The following is a 20,204-nucleotide window of genomic DNA, read 5'->3' on the forward strand; positions in this document are numbered from 1 at the left end:
TGACCTCGCAGCAGACAGGGGCACTCAGCCAGCCCTCAGCCACCAGAGAGTAGAGCCCACAGCAGGCCCAGAGTCTCCCGCTCCTGCCAACAACTCCCAGGCCCAGGACATAGGGTGGGAGGGGATCTCTGAGTAGCCCCACCCCCTGCCCGCTCCAGGTGTTGGCTCATTTAGGAGACAGTATTGATTTTCACATTATGATGCATGATGCATGAGGCGCCAAGAGGAAGGTGTGGAGAAGCCAGCCACTGGTTCCTGGAATTTATTTCAAGACACATTAATTTGTTTCTTCCCTCAAGGTCATATCAAGTCATCTCTGTGGATCACCATCAGCAGCCGCTGGCCGGCAGGCTGTTGGAAGTGGGTGGAGGGGGGCTGGGGATCAGACTTTCTGGGGGGCTGGGTCAAGGGAGTGGGGTGGGGAAGCAGGTTCTGGGAATCTCTTGTCCCAGCATCATCATCCAAGCGAAGGCTCAGGAACAATATTCTGTTGTCATTCTGAGATCTCTAGGGAGGGGCCGAGTCATCTATTCTGATGACAAGTCTTGCATCTTTAAGCTGGAAATGCTCAGGACTGAAATGAGCCGGGTCTCTGGGGCTTAAGATCATGCAAATGCCAAAGGGCCTAATTCCCCAGGGTGACCCCCACTCACCGTTCATTCATTCATCCAATCATTCAATGCATTCTTATTGCACTTAGCTTTAAAGATGCAGTAGTGGACAAGGCACAAAAGCATCCCTTCTCTTTCGGAGTTGACATTCTAGGGTGTGTCTAAGTATGTGGTGTGTGGAGGGCAGCTTAGATTTTAATGTGGAGGTGTGTTTGCAACCAAGCAAACGCAATCGCTTTGGAGGAAATAAAGCAGTGATGTATGTAATAGTCAGTGATTGGATGGCAGCTATTGTAAGGCCTCTCTGGAAAGGTGGAGTTGGAGGGGACATCTGGGGAAATTGTGATAAGAAGGAGGCAGCCAGGCAATGAGCTGGGGCAGAGTGTTCATGACCAAAGGAATGGAATGTGCAAAGGCCCTGGGGTGAGCATGGGCACAGTGTGTTTGAGCGACAGAAGGAGGCCTGTGTGTAGTGAACATGAGAGGGAGCTGTGAGACATGAATTTGGGAGGTGACAGGGGCCAGATCATGCAGGACTTGGAAGGAGGTGGAAAAGAGTTTGGATTTTATTTATTCAAGGCATTCACCCATGCATCTGGCGAATATGAAATACCTCCTATGCAGCAGGCACTGTGTTAGGATTTAGAGACACAGCGGAAACCAACAGGATGCGGTCTCTGCTTTCAGGAGACCTACAGTCCACCAGGAGGACAGTCTAGGTATCTGGTGAAGCCGTGCTCTTGAGATATTTCAATAAAACTGAGTCACACCTCTCCAGTGCCCTGCCCAAGAGATCAGCGATGTTTCAGGAGGTCCATTCCCATAGTCCCTTCTCACTTCAGGTGCTGCCTGTGGAGAATTCTCCTCACCATTCACTTCGCTCTGGCTTGTCCCCAACCTTGATCCACCACCGCCCCCAAGACCACCCACACAAAGCATCTGTGGGTATGTAAGACTTCCCTAAAGGTTGGATTGGCACATTTTATATCACAAGGCAAAGAATTAAAAACTGAATATTGTGCAGCATTTTTAGGTTCCAGGTCCAGCCACCACCTGGCATCCCTCACTGGTCACCTCTCGCTATAGTCCAGGCCCCCACCACATTACCAGGCCCCCTTGCTTGAGAGACCCTGCTCACTTGCTTGGGCAAATCTGTGTGGTCCTTCATGCCCTTGGCCTGGGTACCACCTCATAGGTGAGCTTTCCACTCTACCCGCTCGGGGTCTCACCATTCATCAGCCAGAACTGGAGAACATGGAAATAGCCTCGCTTCCCTCCTTTTCTCTCCAGGCTCTCAAAGTGGAGAGAAATGGTAACCTGACACCCAGCACAGTGCCTTGAACATGGTCAGTGCCCGGTAAATATTTGTTGAACAAATATCCAATGAGTAGGGATTTTCTCCTTTATTTGAATGATTCCCCATCCTGTCCTTGAAAGCAGAGCAGCTAGGGTAGTTTGGGTTTTTATGATTGCTATTACTATTTATTCTGCTACACAAACACCAAAGCTGTTATATGGTGTGTTTGTTGGGACAGGGGTAAGCAAGAAGTGGCTCTGGCCAGGGGCAGTCTAAAGAATTAGCCAGTGAAGACTATAATTAACAAGATAAGAAATAAATGTTGGCGAGGATGTAGAGAAGAGGGAGCCCTCCTATACTGCTGGTGGCAATGCAAACTGGTGTAGCTATTATGGAAAACACCATGGAGATTTCACAAAAAATTCAAAATAGAAATACCATATGATCCAGCTATTCCACTACTGGGTATTTATCCAAAGAATATGAAACCAATAATTCAAAAAGATATACGCACCCCTATGTTCATTGCAGCATTATTCACAATAGCCTAGACATGGAAGCAACCCAAGCGCCCATCAACGAATGAATGGAGAAAAAAAGATGTGGTATATACACACAATGGAATACTACTCAGCCATAAAATAGACAAAATCATGCCATTTGCAACAACATGGATGGACCTTGAGGGTATTATGCTAAGTGAAATAACTCAGATGGAAAAAGACAAATACTGTATGATTTCACTCATATGTGGAAGGTAAACAAACACATAGATAAGGAGAATAGATTGATGGTTATCAGAGAGGAAGGGGTGGGAGGGAGGGTGAAAGGGGTAAAGGGGCACATATGTATGACAGACGGAAACTGGATTTTTGGTGGTGAACATGATTCAGTCTACACAGAAGCCAAAATATAATAAGGTACACCTGAAATTCACACAATGTTATAAGCCAACACAACCTCAATAAAATAATTTTAAGAAAGAAGAAAGAAAGAAAGAAACTTGTTGCTTAAGCCACTGGGAGAAAAAAATTAGCCCGTGCAGAGGGTGGGTCAGTCAACCTTGGAGAGAGAGAGCAGTGTATTCAAGGTTCTGGTAGCAAGAGAGAGCTGGCTGGAAGAAGAGACGGAAGTTAGGTGGGGCTGGAGGGGAGGGGAGGGGCTTGGGGCTGGGGTGCAGAGAGGTAACCAGATGGATCCCATAACGCCTTCTAAGTCTTGCAGAGAAGCTTGGACTTGATCCTTTGAACAATGGGGAACCATCAAAGCATTTTCAAAGGAACATACCTTTCTCCTTGGCTCAGGTGTTTTCTTCAGCCTGTGAGGCACCTCCCCATCCCCACCCCTGCTTGCTCAAATCCTACAACCTGCCCATCTTCAAGTCCGACAGGAGTGACTCTGTAAGCCACCTCTGACTCCCACCCTCCCTGCAAAGCCCCAACTTGAAATATCACCTCTCTGCTCTTCCTACAAGCTGGACGACTCACTTAGGGCACGCTTACATTTTATTTTGTTGGGAGAAGGGCAGAACAGGGTAAGAGTACTAGTGAAGGTCCTGGAGTCACACTGCCTGGGCCTGGGGCTTACCAGATGTGTGATTTGGGGGCAGTGCACGTAACCTTTCCATGCCTCAGTTTCCCTATCTGTAAAACGGAGGTAACAGCTGGACCTATCTCATAGGATTGTAGTGTCAGTAAATCTACTATAAGAAAGCACTTAGCATGGTGTCTGTCACACAGTGAGGATTTAAAGGGAGCCAGGCATTCTTTTATCTGCCTGTCTCTGTCACTGGTCTGTGAGCTCCGTGGGGCAGGAATTGTGGTTCATTGGTCTCTGTATCCTTGGCACCTAGCACAGGATGGACCGAGTAGGTGCTCAGGAAATAGTGATTTCTTGGGTCATCTGGAGTTTGGAGGTGCTCTTGAAAACCAGCCCAGCAGCTCCTCATTAACCCTTCCAAAAGCTAACATCCGGGTTTGAGTTCTGCTGTCACCACGTGACCTACCCAAACCACTTAGCTTCAGCTTCTTCCTTATAAAACGAACATCTACTTCCGGGTGTTGTGGGGATTCATTGGGATTGGCTCCAGGGATAGAGCATGTGACCCAGGCCTGGCCAATCAAAGCTCTGATTTCGTGGTCCCTGCTTAGCTCAGGATGGTCATGTGACGGAAGCCCATCCAATAAGAATGACTCTCAGGGATAGGGCAGAAACTATAGGAAAAGATGGCTTTTCTCCCTGGGGAGTGGAATGTGAGAGGGAATAGTGACTGTAGCCGTCTCACGACCACAGAGGGAGAACATGGGGGCATGGAGGGCTGGGGACGGGGAGGGCCGGGAGGCAACAGGGAGACTGGGAGTGAAGCCGACTCTGCAGGACCAAGAGAGAGAGAGAAACTGAGTTCTGTTGACATCACTGGAGCCCTGAAAGCGGGTTTTATCCTGGACTTCTCAGCTATGTATACCAATAAATACCCCTTCTCGCGTCCATCAGTTTGAGTTGAGTTTCTTCACCCTTACCCCAGAAACAGTCCCAACTGGTGCACTATGCCAGCAGCCTTGCTCCCTGCCACCCTGTGTTCCAGGTTCTGCGCTCCTGGCAGCGTCAGCCTGCAGCCGCCGTTACACTGTTGATGGCGCTCACAGCTGCTACACCCCTGTCCTTCTTAACAGAACCTTGCTTTTTCACACAGCAATGTTCCTGGCCTCAGAGGACAAATCAATCTGGATCTAAGCCCATTATGGCCATCACTTTCACTCTGCCAGGGACTGGCTTCAGGCTAGGCGTGTGACCCAAGTTGGGTCAATGAAATAAAAGAAGAAATCTGCTGAGAGAGAGCTTCTGGAAAAGATCTTGAGTGCTGATAAAAGAGGAGGCCAGATGAGAAGGCTTTTTTTTTTATCCTTGCCTTCTCTTCCTGTACCTTGTCACCCGAGGATGAGATGCCTGGGGCTGCTGCAGCCATCTTACAAATGCGAGGATAGACCTAGTGGACTTTTTAGAGATGGCAGAGGAAAAAGATGGAAATACTCTGGATTCTTGGTGACGTACCTTCTGAAAAAGTAACTCTGAAATCACTCATACCTGAACTTCTTATAAAGTTAGATGTTTGTGTCATTTAAGCCACTACTCATTGGGCATTATAATTTGTAGCCACAAGCATTCCTAACTGACATTGCATATCTAAGTGGTATAGCATTTAGCCCCTCATCAAAAGAAGCACACCAGGCTAAGAACATCAGCTCCTTTATTATTATTATCATTTACTGTTATTTTCCCCTAAACAACAGCACAATTCAAATAACAATGACACACACGTCCCACCCATATAGACAATACCACTAGCCTGCCTGCCAGGCTGTCTGGCCTTTGCTTGGTTCCAGCTGGAGCTGTCTGGAGACAGCCCTCTCTAAAAGTCCCAACTTGGACATAGGAGACACAAGAAAGGGGGGGCTTTAGCCAGAGAATAAACTGAGGGGCTTCCAGAGTCCCCGGGGAGTGCCAGCTTGGGAACATGCTGTAAATGCCTGGGTGGAGGGCAGAAGGCACTGTTTATTTTCATGTGGCTGTTGGATAAATCCCATATGGGGATGTAAGACCTCTCTATAACCCTTCTTAGGCCAGGGCTGCAGAAACACAATGGAGTGAGCTAATGGGCTCCTTCACCCAAACCACAGGGCAGGCAGGGAAATTGAGAGCCCAGAATAGGAATCTGGGTGATGGGGAGGTCCCCAGAGAAAAGCAACCCTTGCATCAGCTGCAAGGTAAGATGCAATGTGAAATGTTATGTCCCATTATATTGGTTTGGCAACTTTAGAATGTGCAACATTTTCATCAAGACAGAAAAGGTAAAGAAAAAAAAAAAAACTCCCAGCATTTTGCGCAACTGAGCATGACTCGCCAATTGCGCCCTCTTGTGGAAAAACCTACTACTACACTATCCAGGGACTCTGTGGTCCATCCACTCCCACCCCCAACATCTTAGTTGCGCTAAATCTATGAGTTCAGCTACAGTAATGTACCCTGGAATCAGAGAAGCCCTGGGGTTGGGGAGGGAACAAGGATGGGCCATGACTGGGGTCTCAGGTACAGGTGACTTCCTGGCTGTCTTGGGGAAGCTCGTTGTTGAAACTGCTTTCTCCAAATGGTGAGTAAGGGGGGACCTGGGGAGCTTCGATGATCAGCAGGCCCTCTGGGGAAAGCGAGGCAAATACTGTCACAGGATCCACCTCTGCAGGAAGCCTAGAGGAAGCACAAGATTTTATTCATTTATTATTTTAATAGAGCTTAAACATTCTTTTATTCATTCGAAAGAAAATGTTGTTGAGAAGAGCTTCATCTTTCGGGGCAAACAATGCTGGGTTTGAATTCTGGCCCTGCCCCTTTCTAGCTGTGTGATCTTAGGAAGGCCACTCAGTTGCTCTGAGCTTGTTTCCTCATCTGCAAAATGGTGAGCATAACATTAAATTTGCACAGTATTTGAAGCTCAGAGTGAGAAAAAGACTCTGAACACGCTTTACGAATGGTAAAACGCTGCTCCAATGGTAACTTAAAAGGGAGCTGTGGTCCAGATATTTGGTCAATGGTTGAGGTCTCCACTTTAGCACCCACAACTGGCCAGCTGCTGGCGGAAATGACCGCCACGACCACTCCTTTATAGAGCACAAATCAGGTGTCACTCACAACAGGTGACACATTTTCATTGACCATGTGCCTGCTGGGAGGGCTTTGCTACAAAAAGCATTGCTGGTAGAGTTAATGGTGGAATAGACAACTTGGCAGATAAAGGGGGTCAGGCTGGCCACATGGCTAGACGTCAGATGGCAGCATACTCTACGATGCTTAGAATGACCCTCGATTTGGGCCACATCGTAAGTAGGTCTTAGCAGGTCATAATTGTTTTGTTCCCAAAATACATTTATAGGCATTACCTGGTTAGAGCTTTATAGAGACCCTAGAATGGTTAGTAGGTAGAAATTAATATGCCCATTGCATAGGACATCTGACAGAGCCTTGGGGAATCCAACGACAGACTCAGTGGGAGAGAGGGCACCAAAGACAGGACTTCTGAACCCAAATCTGGTTCCGGTTCTGAAGCTATTTTTATGACTTTTGGATTGTTTTGAGCAAACGAGACTATCTGGGACATGGTTTCTGCAACAAATTATTGGAATTGTGAGAGCATGCTAATGGCCCCATTATCAATAAAAAATTATGAAAACTATGACCTGCTGAGAACTTTCTATGTACCAGGGACTTCGCCTGAATCCTCTCGTACAGTTGTTAACAGTAACCCCACCAGGCAAGTGCTATGCCTATCCCCAATTTACAGATGAGGAAATTGAGGTCAGAGAAGTGAACTGATTCGCCCAAGGCCCCCCAGCTGGTAAGCGGCAGATGGGAGTGGAATTGGACTCGGGGTCTCCAAACTCAGCTGATTGTGATGCTCTGCGGCCTCCCCCGGCACCAGACTGTTGAACACAGGACCATGAGGGGAAGCCAGGCGGTTCTATCACCACGATCTTTCCTGGCCAGGCTGGCTCTGCCTGTTGTAAATGCAGGGGTCTTGATGAAAGAAGCAAGAAATGAGGTCAGCCCGTTCCTCGTCATGGGCAGGACCCTTCCTGGAGGGGCTGGGAGGCTTTTGCTCCTGTGCTCGTAGGCGCATGAGCCCCATCTACCCAAGGGACTCCTGCCAAATTGGAGCCACAGAGAATAACAAGGGGGCTGCGGGCAAGGACAGAAGAAAGAGAGAATTTGAACACCTGCCAAGTCAAGCTCCTGGAGCAGAGACAAGGGCAAGATTTTGGACCTCCCTCCCTCTGCTGGGGGATGGGCTGACTCTGTTGAACCATTCGCACGCCAACCCAGTGGGGACCAGGTACAATGTGACAGGGTAGGCATGGTCCACAGCCTGGACTTGGCAGGCAGGGAGACCTCGATCCAGATTCCGGCTCTTCCCGACTGTGTGACCTTGGGCTAGTGATTTCACCTCTCTGAATCTATTTCCTTGTAAGAAAAGAGGTAATAATAGCATCTACCTCTTAGGGTGGTGTGAGAATTATGTGAGATAATGAAAGAAAAGGACTTAGAATGGTGCCTGGCACACAGTAAGCGCTCAATAAGTGTCAGCTTCTGCATTGTCATTGCAGGCATTGGCTCGCCAAGTGGGCACCTTGACAGCTGGGAATATTTTAGCACAAGCTGTGCCATCATTGAACCATAGGACATCAGAGCCCAAAAGGATCTTCTCGATTGTCCAGGACAATGCTCTCATATTACACATGGGGAAACTGAGGCCCGGAGTTGGGAATAGACTTGTTCAAGGTCCCTCACCAGGTAACCTGTATGTTGAATCGACGTGGTGGGAAAGTTATTCCTCCCCAATTCTCTTTCAGTCCTTCTGTTTACATCTAAACAAAGGTCTCAGCGAAGGGTTAACAAGCCTTGAGCACCTGCAGCCTCTGTCTCTTGCTATTTTCTCTTTTTAACAAAGAGACAGCAGATGTAAGTCTTAGACCCTTCGGCAGGCAACATCATCTAGTTATTTCACCACATTTTGCTTTCATTGGATTTTGTTATGATTGCCTTCTTCGGTGAACATGTTAGCGATGAGAATTTCACTGTATCAAAAGTGAATTGATCGGAAAAAAACAAGGCATAAGCAAATAATAGTATGGGAACATTAGCATATGTGGCAAAAAATAGTGAAGACGTATGCCAATAACTGTCCTTCAGTCTGCCCTAACCGAGTAGGGGAAGTTCAAGTTAGGGACACCTGTGCTCCAATCTCAGATCTGCTCCTTCCTGTGTGACCTTAGTTGAGTCCCACCATCCCACTGAGCTTCAGTTTCCTCACCCACTAGATGGGCGTAATCATACCCACTCCATAGGATTCCTCTAAAGATGAAATACGATTAAACCTACAAACCTCTCCACATGGCTCTTGACACATCGTAGATAACGATAAGAGGCAGAACAGATACGTGGGAAAATGTGGAGCAAAGAGACTGAAGTTTGCTTTGGCTCTGAGCATCCTCCATGGATGACTTCCTGTGTCCCCTGCTTCCTGTCCTCTCATCCAGCTTGGATGTGGGAAAGATCTCATCTGCAGTCCTCGCCCTGCCCCCAGTCTGATAGGCAAATTCCAAGACCTCTCCCCGTCCCCTCATCCAGGCAAGATGGGGCCTTTCACACGGGGATGGGTGTGTTGGGCTAAGGCCAACAGCTGTAGCATCCTGCCTGGCTGGAAATCTCCAAGGATCTCAGCTGGTTGAAGGAGCTTCCCTGTCCTCTGATGACCTGAGCTTTTCCTGGGAGAGGCGATGAGGCCTCCTAAGATTGGGCCAGGGCCATCCCAAACTCCCGTCCTGCTCCTCGGTGTCTGGAGTCTGGGCAGAGCCAGGAGGGCCCAGGAGGTCCCACCTGCTCTTGTGTGATCCCAGCCTTGCAATCTTTTAATAATATTAGTTCCCATGGACTGAGCGCTGAGTCTGTACCCCGTGCTAAACGCTTTACACACATCCTCTCATTCCCCATCACAGATCCATCTGTGAGGGAATGCGGGAACAGAAGCTCAGAGCAGTTCAGCAAATTGCTCTGAGTTACCCACTCTCTCTATCATGGAGCCCGGACTCCCTACACCCAGGGGTGAAATTCAAAATATTTAGCAACTGGCACAACTGGACATTGGCCAGCCAGAATGGATAGATACCTGATCTAGTTATGGAGGAGGGTTCTGGGGACCCTTTAATAGCTGGAACATGGGGCGGTTTGGAGGGTCCTGGGGACAGGGTCAGGATGGCTAGGTCGACTAGGGAGGGCACCTGGGGAGCTCAGGGCAATGGCGAGTCCCATATTGTAGCGAGGGCCCCATATTGAGCTCAACTGCAGCCCTACCTTGAGCAGCTGTAGGCATTTCTATCTGGTCAAGCAACTCCCAGCAAGCTGTTTTCCCAGAGGTCTCAGAGACAGCGAAATCCACAAAATGGCCGTCTTCTTAAGATGATTAATTCGCTGACTTCTTTTTCAGCTCAGTCGCCTCCACAGCTTTGCCCTGCCTGTGACTCCAACCTGAGACCTTCTATGAGTCTCTTGAAAGAAACATTGGCTCCCTCCTCCTCCCTTTTCCCTTTCTCTCTGCTCTCAGCGATGTTTGATCTGGCTGCTGGACCAGGGAGAGGTGTGGGTCTTGGGGACGGCGCGTGAGCCAGCGAGCGTAAGAGAAGCTGTTGGCCTTTCCCTTATCAGGAAGTGTCCTGAGGCTTCCAAGAACTCCAGAGGCGCCAGGCGGGTCAGGAGCAGGCACGTGGCGGGAGAGACAGGACTGCAGAATCCCAAAGCTGAAAGAAGCCTCAGAATTCAGCTAGCCCTGTCTCTCCAGACACAGGACATTTTTTGCCAGGGCTAGGAGTGGAGCAAAGATTCAAGAACCGCAACAATAATAGTAATAACAAACGGCCACGTATGAAGACCTGCTGTGTGAGGATCATTGTGCCATGATCTCATCTCATTTTCACTTGGTAACTCTGCAAGGCCAGAATCAGCACACATCTCATACAGACGAGGAAAGGGCATTCCTTGCTTGAGGAAGGAGCATTAAACTCAGAGTTGAAGGATCCGTTTGGGGCTGTTCTAAATTCCAGATGTAAGGACCTCGAGTATGTCCGTTCACCTCTGGAAGACTTCGTTTCCCCATAACAGCAGGAGGGTACAATCTCTCCTCCCCTGAACAGCTTCGCTGCCAAGACTGGATGCAATGATGACTGGGGAAAAGGCTTTGGAGCCAGAAGAGCACGTGATGGAGTGACGCTGATTAGGGAGAAGATGTCCCTGAAGCATCTAGCCATCAGCACCCCGCTGTGAGTCTCTTCTCCCCACAGGCATTGCCATCAGGGCCTCTGTGTGGCTTTGATTCAGTGGCTCAGCCTGGCGCTCTTCTGGCTGCTCACGTGGTTTTCCCAGGCTCAGCCCTTCTCACTCCCCTCAGCAAAACCTGCCCTTCCTTCATCCCAATCTCAGCCTCAGGACCCCTCCAGGTGGTAAGCGGAGCCGGCAGGACACCTTCCAGTTTAATTCCTGTGGATGCTCCAGCGAAGGCGCACTCTGCTGGCTGTGGGAGAGTTAGGGCGAGCAGCCTCCCCAAGGAAGATTCTACTGGGCCTTTGGGGCATCGGGGGAGGGTCTTTCTTGACCGTGATGGAGATCCTCCCTCAGCCATACCACGTGGGTAGGGGAGTGCCCCAATTTTCGTGGAACTGTGGACAAGTCATTTCACCTCTCTTATTCTCGGGTTCTTCATCTACAAAACGGGATTGTTGATACCGACCTCACAGGGCACTGAGCAGGCAAGACGGGAGAATCTATGCGGCCCCCCTTTCTGGGACCCTGTTGCAGGTTTGCTGTGACACTTTCTTCCCTTCAGGTATGAGGGTTCAAGTCCCTGCCCTGGGCCATGTCTCACAGGAGAGATGCCCAGGAGGGAGAGACCCCAGATCTCGGGTCCCAGGCACCCCCGTCTCCTCCACTCCCACCCCGAAATCCACACTGCCAGGTCACTTACTGGATTTTCTTTGTGAAGTTCTTGGAAACAATGCCGCCTTCTTGCTGCTTCTCCTCGTGTTTGCCTGGAAGGGAAAGAAATGCCACGGGTCAGCATCTGCGTGCCCTGGGCATCCGTCAGGACTCGGACTTGGAGTCGAATCCTGCGCCTGCCTCACTGTGTGGCTTGGGGCTTGGTCTAGTGGCTCCAGTTGTCTGAGCTTCTGGTCCCTCATCTGCTAAGTGGACCCACCTGAGCCTCCTCCCAGGCTGTTGTGAAGATGAAATAAATAACGGACAGGAGGCCTTGACCGTGGTTTGTGGACAATTACTTACTAGTCTTAGGAAATCACAGAACCTGGGCCACACATTGCACTGTATCTTCTAAGGTCTTGAATCTGACCCCTCACTCCTAACCAGCCAGTAGAACCCTAAGGCTAACACCCCAGAACGGGTGGTGGGAAGGAAGTGGGGCTAGTTTGCCACTCAGCTGACCTTACAACTAACAGAGGCCTTTCCTAGCTCTGAGGGTGGGCTTCTTTCTCCCTTGGTTAGAGATGTGGAAACTGAGGCCCAGTGATGGGTCCAGTGTTGCCCAGCAGATGTGTGGCAGCCATGGGCTCTGAACCAGCTCTCTCTGAACCTAGGCCAGGAGCTGGGGTCTGCCACCTCTCTGCTGTTCCAGCTTCTGAATAGCTCTTTGAGCCACATTATGTGTACACCTGGAAATAATGCTTCGTCTGCTAAAAAACCCACCCAGATTCTCCAAAGGGGGCTTTTCTTAAGAAACAACACAGTAGGGAGAGGTGGAATTTGCCCTGTCCCACACCCTCCCAGGGCAGCAGGAGAGAGCTTTTTTCTTCCCTTAGGAAGGAAAAAGATGAAATTACAAGAAGGCTTGGGCCCACACTGGCTTTTATCTTGCAATTTATATAACAAATTCCGAGCCTCCTGGCTCCTCCCAACTCTTTTTTTTTCTTTTATTGGAGAGAGTGTCTCTAATTTCCCTTTAAACAAACCGGATTAGTGCCCAGCAGAGCCGCTCACCTCCTATCCTATTGTTACTCATTCCTCACTCCTCATTTTGGGGCCACATTCCAGGCCTAAGAACCTTCATTTCCCCAGGGGCACCCTTCCGAGGGACTGTACAATCTAGACCGTAAATAACCTAGTGGGATTAGTGTCTTTTTACAGTCCAGATTTTTTTAAACTGAATCTGCAGGTGATTACATTAATTATTCTTTATGATCATTATTCCTTTATTAATAACTTTTTTCTGATCACCAGATAATGCAAGTGTCTGTTCAAAAAGGTAGAAAATGAAGAAGAAACAATCAGAACTCTCATAATCCCGTCACCCAGAGGAAATTAATAATATTTTTTATATGTTCCAGACTTTTCTTTCCATGTTACTTAGAAGTGCATAAATGTTACATAGTATAGATGTTATAGACGTGGATAGCATATTTTGTCAGATGGGCTCATACTGTATGTTACACTTGAAACCTGTTTTTATCTCTTGCTAACATATTATAATTATTTTTCCATATTACAGCAAATATTCTTTAACAGCGGGATTACTAGCGGCTGCACAGCGTTTCGCTGCAGAGATATAAAAATTCATTTGGACAGTCCCCAGCTTCTTGGCACTGAGGTTCCTGACATTTGGGAAGAACCTCAGTGCCCTGAATGTCATCCTAGCTAGATCTGCATGCGGCCTGATGACTCCCTGAGGGTAAATTCCAAGTTCTAGAATTTCTAAGGCTTGGTCTGTATTGTTAAATTGCCCTTAGGAAAGGCTGCATCAATTTCTTCTCCCATCAGCTGGGCAGAAAGGGGTACACATGTAGGAGTTTGGGTTTTTAAGCTGGAGTGTCTGGCTCTCCAGAACATGCTATTCTGTGATGTGCTGCCCCGGGGAAAGCTTATTGTGACCTGCCAAGTCCGTGACCACCAAATGCCCAGCTCCAACCCAGGCCTGTGGCCAGAAGGGCGCTGTGTGTTCCCTGGTATCCTCCCCAAGCCAGGGCCTCCGGAGGCCTGCTTCCCCTGGGGACAGGCCAGTGCCTCTGACTCAGCCCTTTTGCACCCTTGGTATCCTGGGAATAATAAAGGATGATGATGATAAGAATAATAATAGTAAACTCTTATATAGCTCTTACTTGGTGTCAGCCACTGTTCTCAGCGCCTTTAATTTTCCCAACAGCCTTAGAAGGCAGGTACTTTTACCATCACCGTTTTGTGGATGGGGAATGAAAGTTCAGAGAGGTGAGGTGATGTGCTGAAGGTCACACAGCTCGGAAGTGATGGAGTGCAGATTCAAAAGGAGGTAGATGGGTTTGAGTCTGTGCTCTGACATTTCCCAGCATCTCTGTTCTTGGAGCTTCAGTCTATTCTTCTCTAAGGTGGGGGTGACAAGGCTTGGGTTATTGTGAGGAGCAAATGAGAATGAGTCACAGAATTGCTGTGTAAATGGTCAAAAAACTGTGTGAAGGTGAATGCTTGTGGTTTATTTTGACGTTTGGAGAAAGGAGTGCTCTTCACAAGCTAGCTCTCCCTGTCCGGGCTCTGGAAACAGGGTTTTGGGGTCAGGGAGGGGAGGGGGTTAACCTGGTTGTAAGAGGATGTTGCTAGGAGGCCTGTCTTGAATTTAATTTACATATTATTTGAATATCTATTTATTGGGGCAGCTTAAGGATTATGAGTGCTTTTTCGCTTCTTATTTTGGTTTCCTATGTACATTTTCTACTGTGGAAATACTTTATTTTTGTAAACAGAAAAAAGTAATTATTATAATTTTTTTCTTCAAGAACTCATCTGGAGGCCGGAGGAAGTCAGAGGCCCCTTGCAGCCACCATGTTCTCCACGTGCCTCAGAGAAATGTCGGCGCCAAGAGGCAGGAAGCAGGAGTTGGGGGAAGTCCATTGGCCCAGCTAAAGAAAGACAGTGCTGTTTCCAGGGGAGGCACAGGCCCTGGGATTAAGAAGGGGCGGGAATAAGGCCTTGGGGCTTTCCAGTCCCTTCCTTGGCCAGGGCCTGGCCCAGTGGCCCATGAAGGGAACATTTCTTGGCTAGTGTCTGCATGTTGGGGGTGGGGTGTGTGAGGCATGATGGAACTCTTCTAGTCCAGCATTTTCCAAACACTTCCCTGGGACTAGACACTCACATGTGGTCAGATAAGAGAGGACCATCTCTCAGAGATCCATCAACTCCATTGGTGGATTCAAGGCTCTGATAAGTCCTGCAGTGAGGAGACCTGTTTATAATTTAGTTGCATCCGGAACTTTCTAAAATTCTGGATGCCCCTCCCTCTGTTTCTCAGATGCCTAGTGACATCTTAAAGCACTCCATTTGGCAAATACTGATCTAGTCCACCTCCTCATAAGAACAACAAGAGGTGGTAGGACTTGCCCAAGGCCACGCAATCAGAAGCAGATTGAGCCATCCTGACTTGGAACTGTCTAAGCAGGCCCGGCTTTGAGTTTCAGACATTACCGTGGAGAAGCCGGTGGTCTCAGGTGAGTTACTCTGTCTGGCCTTCCGTTTCCTGTTCTGTAGTATGCATGGAACAAACCTATCCGTCTTTCCCGGGAAGTCCATGGGAAGGACCAGGGGGCCAACACATGGCAGCATTTAGCACAGTGCCCCACACAAAGTGCTTGAGGAGGAATAGGTCTGTCATCATGGGATGGAGGCTGGGAGACCCGATCTGACTTCTGCCGGCCCCTTGAAAGTGGCTTTTTAAATAGAGCCTGATATCAATCTGACTTCTGAAACCTCTGTTATGATAGTTTCCGTGTGCAATCTCAGGGGATTGGGATCGTGTCACGCTGCGGCTGCTAAGTGCACCCTGTGAGGGTTTTACAGCCTAAAAAGGCTTCGTCTGTCTTTGTCTTATTTAAGCCCCGACCAGCCCATTTTACAGACGTGGGGACTGAGGCTCCATCGCTCACTCAAAGCCCCTGGATTGGTAAGGTGCTTCGCCAGGATCTCAGCCTGGAGCTGCCAGGCCTCACCTGTGAAGAAGCACCTAGAAAGGAGGATGGAGAAAAACCCTCCAGGTTGAACAGAGGTCTTCTGGAGGGGGCCATGGGGCATGAGCAATCCTCCAATCTAGGGTGGAAGATTCTGGAACCCTAATTAAAACAAAGACAGCAGGACTGATGATAATAATCACCTTGTTTACTGAGCGCCAGGCAGGCCCTGTTAGGAGCCATTACAGACACTCTGCATTTATTATCATATATTGTCTGAGTGTATTTAACCTTCCCTACAGCTTTGCAGGAAAGAGATTATTATGATCCCCATGACACAGACGAGGAAACTGAGTCTGGGAGCCGTGGGAAGACTTTCTTGTCCATATCCATCTAGAGCATGATCAGCGGTGCTGGGATTCAAACCCTGGTCTCAAAGAGCATCTACCATTTATGATTGATTGGTCCTCTACCATGTGCCTGGCATTTTAACAACAACAACATCCCCCACAATTACAGTCCTGATCCCTTGTGTTCTGGGCACTATGTATACGCTTTACACACATCACCTCATTTAATACAAGAATCCTTATGTGGTGTCACTCTTTGAATCCCATTTTCAGATAAGGAAACAAAGCACAGAGAAGTTATGCAATGTGCACAGCCTGCTGGTGAGTGGCGGATCTGGTTGCAGAACTCCTGCCTGGCTCGGGGAGCCCTGGCTGACCTCCTCCGTCAGCACGTGGCCCCAGCGTGTCTCCTGGCCCACCACACCCTCCGGAGCCTCTGATGTTTACAATTCTGCCCTGCGAGGCTTTGAACCTACCCCTGCCCGCTGCCTGCCGGGGCTTGTCCTGCCAGCCTGTGTCTGCGTGGCCTTTATTGATTTTCTGGCTGGCGGAGCCTGCAAGGAACATGCTCTCTCTAATGGAGTGTTAATTGGGAGGGAAGCGGAGAGAAAGCTTTTCCTCTGCCGCCCTGCTTAGAGGGAGGGAGGGAGCCCCCAGCTCCTGTTTTTTCTTTCCCGGAGCATTCCCTCTCCCAGGCTGGGATGTGGTGGCAGGAGCCGTGGGCCCGGAGTCATGGGTAGGCCCAGACTCTTGCTGCTGCTGACTCACACCGTGACCTTGGACGAGTCCCGCCTGGGCCTCAGCCTCCTCAACTGCAAAATGGGACACTAGACGCCTCTGCTCCTCGCGGCTGGAGTGAGGATTGCTTGAGAGAAGAAATAAGACTTTTAGCCCAGCCCTTGGCACCTAGGGTGCTCAATACATTATCCATTTGCCTCTGGCCTCCCGATTCCCAGACAGCCTGGGTTTGAATCCGTGGTGGCCTTGAGGGAGTTACTTTAACATCTCTGTGCCTCAGTTTCCTCAACTGTAAAAAGAAGAGACAGACAGGACCCATCTCCTCTGGTTGTATTGACTGAGATGCTGCGGGGAAGGCACCTAGCGTGGTCTCTAGCAGACAGTAGGCACTCAATCAAGGTTATCAATTAGTATCGTTATAATGACCACTATGCCTCAGTTTCCTCCCCTGACAAAGGGAGGCGTTTCTCTTGAAAGCTGCGCTGGTTATCAACACTATGATGGTCCAGCGTGAAACATGCCCTTCGAGACTGTTGTGATGCCGGGGTGCAAGGGAGCCCATCTCTTCCTTGTCTTTGATTCCTTCTCTGTTTAACTCATTCTTTACATTCAACGCCCTCTGTCAAAATATCTGACGCTGTTTACCTTTTCCTGCCTGGACTCTGATTGATACAGCACCCGAAGGCCCCAGCAGCCGGGTCAGGTTAAGATTTCCCCTGGAAGCCAGGAGAGGAGTGCTTTTCCATAAAGATAACTCCTGTGGGCTGCATTCCTGAGCCCTGAAGTCACCTGTGTCATACTGTCACAGCTTCCCCGTAAGGAACTGTCCTCTTGGCTGTTTCCAGGGCTGATGTCTATGCCTCCCTCCCCGGGTTCTCTCTCCTTTTTCTCGGCCCCCTACTCACCAGACACCTCCACGTATCCGTCCTTGGTCTTCACCATCAGCTCCTCCGGCTTGAAGCTGTGCACGTTGACACACACTTTCCAGGGCTCCCCAGGGAACGGTGGGGGGGTCCTGCCCTCAGCAGGTACCCCAAACCTGGCCGTGGCGGTGGGCCCCCGGGGCACCATGCCCGACCTCAGGGTCCCCGGCCAGGCCGAGGAGAATGGAGGCAGGCCCCAGTCATGCCAAGAGGCAGTCAAATTGTCGTGGAAGGGGTCCATGCCAAAGCCATCATCCAGCAGGCGGGAGGAGAGGGGCGAGTCTCGGAAGGGGTCCCGGCGCAGGCGGCCCGTGTAGGGGAAGGGCATCTGACCATCAGCCATGGTGGCCGCTGAGCTGGAGGGGAAGTGGAGGCTCAGAGAACCACAGCCACCTGCCCAAGGTCACACAGCAAGCTGATGTGGGTGGGCTGGTCTTCCAAACTTATTCTTCAGCTTCAGAAAATGCTGAACCATCCACTGCCAGGGACGGAGGCACACACCAGGCTGGGGTCCTGGGCCCCAGAGACACTCCAGCCACCAAAGGCGACCCCCCGCTGATCCAGCAGAATCCCAGAGGGCCCTTATCCGTACTGCCTCACCAGGGATCAGCCAGTCTCTGTCCTCGCAGGCCACACAGGCTGGCAGCCAGAGCCGCTGAGGTCTAAAGAGGAGCCAGGAGCTTAATAAACCCAGGGAGGCAGGCCTAGAAACTTCTCGCTTCTCCTGGGCTGGGAGCTTTCTATTTATTGCTGCTGGGGGCTGGAGGCGGGTTTTGCAAGTGGCTCCTGTCACAGGAGTATTCCGAGGTGATGAACCAGCCCCAGAGAATCCGCTGAGGGAACAGTTGTGCTCCAGGGGGCTGGGAGGGGCCCTGACAGCCAAGTTCAGCCAGCCTCTCTGGGCAGTCTCTCCTCCCCACGCTGGCTCAGCTCCGCCCTCCCACTCCCTTCCCCGGAGCCATCCTCCCCAGCCAGGGCACTATTAATAACCCTCTGCCTGGCCCAGGGCTCAGGTCACCCTCTGGAAATACCTTCCCCAGAGCGTGCTGCATCCTGCCTCCCCCCTGGGGACCTGCAGAAGTGGAGGAGGGACAGATGGGAGCCCCATAGATCTGGAGGCAGATGGCCCTGGGTTGCACTCCCCACTTGCATGCGCTCAGAGCTCGCCCTCCCCGTCCTTGGGAGAGTAACATGCCTGCCCTCCCCATGCATCCCTGAGCTCTCAGTTTCCCCACCTGCAAAATGGACGTAATGGTAGCCTCCTGTGGGCGTGTCCTGAGGAGAACGTGAGGCGATCTTAAGCCTTTAGCAGACGACACTTCTGTATTTTCAATGTTCTCAATGACGTAATGTTTGCTGTATGCCGAGCCCTGTTCTACAGGCTTTACAAATATTAACCCCTCCTCACCAACAATCCCACAATGTGAACTTACCACTATCATCTGCATTTTACAGACGGGGGAACTGCCATAGGAAGTGGCACCCAATAGGAGCTTCTATTATTATTATGACTGTAAATAATGATGATTATCACAACGTGCTGTACCCAGGCAGGGTGTCTAGTCTGGACCTCGAAGCCCAGAGATGACCTATTTTCTAGATTCCCCTGTCACTTGGAGAGCTAATCTATAAAGCAGACTTTGAACGAAAGGCCCCTTCAGCTGGGGTTCCAATCTTTGATCTGTCCCCAACAGGTGGGCCTCTGGGGGCACGCCATCCTCCCTCTGTGGGCTTCAGGGTCTCAGCCGGCTTCCTCGTGGGGTGGAGTGGGTTGGGGGTGTTAAGGAATTCAGTGAGTCATTGGTTGAGAAATTGTTTTGATGTTAAGCAGTGCATGCATGAGAAAGTTTTCTAAAAATAAGAGTCTGGAAAACAACAAGTCACCATCCTTCACTGCCTGCTGTGTACCTGTCTCGGTGGTAGCAGGTGAGCACGGTGCAGACTTCATGGCATTAAATCTTCTCAGCAAGAAGGAGGGAGTTGTCACCACCCCCACTTTGCAGGTGAAGAGACAGGCTCAGAGCAGTGGCCTGTGCACGCCGTTCTGGGGTGGCAGGACCTGGGTGGGAACCCGAGTTGTTCTGAATCTCACATCCTTGCGGAGCTGACTGCCCGAGACCCCCGCCCCCTCCCCCTCCCCCTCCAGCTGAGCGTCCCCCACCCTCCCATCCCGAGTGACTGGCCCCCACTGACTCGGGGTGAGATCATCAGGCTAGAAGCTTCGGGCTGACGTCACGGCCACACAGAAGCCTCAGCTCTCTGTAATTACAGCTGGGGCGGGGCTGCTGGGTTAGGAGCCAGCTTGAGGAGCATGAGGACTGCCTGACACAGAGGAGACAGCCGGCCTTGCCTGGGACCTGGGCTGGCGGGGTGAGGTTTCTGAGTGGGTGGGCTGGGGTGGCCGTGGCTTGGTCCCCAGTGAGGCTGTGTTTGGATTGGAGCGGTCGGAGCGGGCAGTGTGTGTTTACGCGGAGATGGGGGTGTTTACTGAGGGGCGTCTGCCGGGGTGTTTTCTGGAAGACCCTCCTCCTTCCTCTCCAGCCTTCCTTCCACACCCCACAGAGCCTGGGGAGGGAGTGGGGAACCCCATTTCCATGACCTCATCAGCTTCTCATTTCAAGATGCTTGCATTGAGGCCTGCGAGAGGAAAGCGGGGTATGCAGCTTGAAAACAAAAATAGCAATCATTAGCATTTATCGGGCACTTTCCATGTGCCAGGCTCTGTTCTAAGCACTTTAAATTTATGTATATTAAAGCATCTAATCGTCCCT

At 50.2% G+C, this 20,204-nt stretch overlaps 1 protein-coding gene and 1 long non-coding RNA gene across 2 annotated transcripts; one reads left to right on the top strand and one right to left on the bottom strand.

Moving 5' to 3' along the window:
- Positions 1-5,138: 5,138 nt before the first annotated feature.
- HSPB8 (heat shock protein family B (small) member 8) lies at positions 5,139-19,669 on the bottom strand. Its single transcript, XM_001490413.5, has 3 exons — positions 17,416-19,669; positions 11,471-11,534; positions 5,139-6,150 (listed from the first exon to the last, which is right to left on the bottom strand). The coding sequence occupies exons 1-3, from the start codon at positions 17,774-17,776 to the stop codon at positions 5,991-5,993; spliced, it is 585 nt and encodes a 194-aa protein (XP_001490463.1). The 5' UTR covers positions 17,777-19,669; the 3' UTR covers positions 5,139-5,990.
- On the top strand, positions 14,259-17,159 carry LOC138925334 (uncharacterized). Its single transcript, XR_011441335.1, has 2 exons — positions 14,259-14,966; positions 16,046-17,159. It is a non-coding gene; the product is annotated as an uncharacterized lncRNA (long non-coding RNA).
- Positions 19,670-20,204: the final 535 nt, after the last annotated feature.

This window comes from Equus caballus, chromosome 8 (assembly GCF_041296265.1).
Source record: "Equus caballus isolate H_3958 breed thoroughbred chromosome 8, TB-T2T, whole genome shotgun sequence".
Lineage (NCBI taxonomy): Eukaryota > Metazoa > Chordata > Mammalia > Perissodactyla > Equidae > Equus > Equus caballus.

Coding starts and splice junctions, on each gene's coding strand:
- HSPB8 (XM_001490413.5), bottom strand. CDS start 17,776: ATGGCTGATGGTCAGATGCCCTTCCCCTACACGGGCCGCCTGCGCCGG. Junction 11,535..17,415: donor CGGATACGTGGAGGTGTCTG/GTGAGTAGGGGG, acceptor TTTCCCTTCCAG/GCAAACACGAGGAGAAGCAG. Junction 6,151..11,470: donor AACTTCACAAAGAAAATCCA/GTAAGTGACCTG, acceptor TGCTTCCTCTAG/GCTTCCTGCAGAGGTGGATC.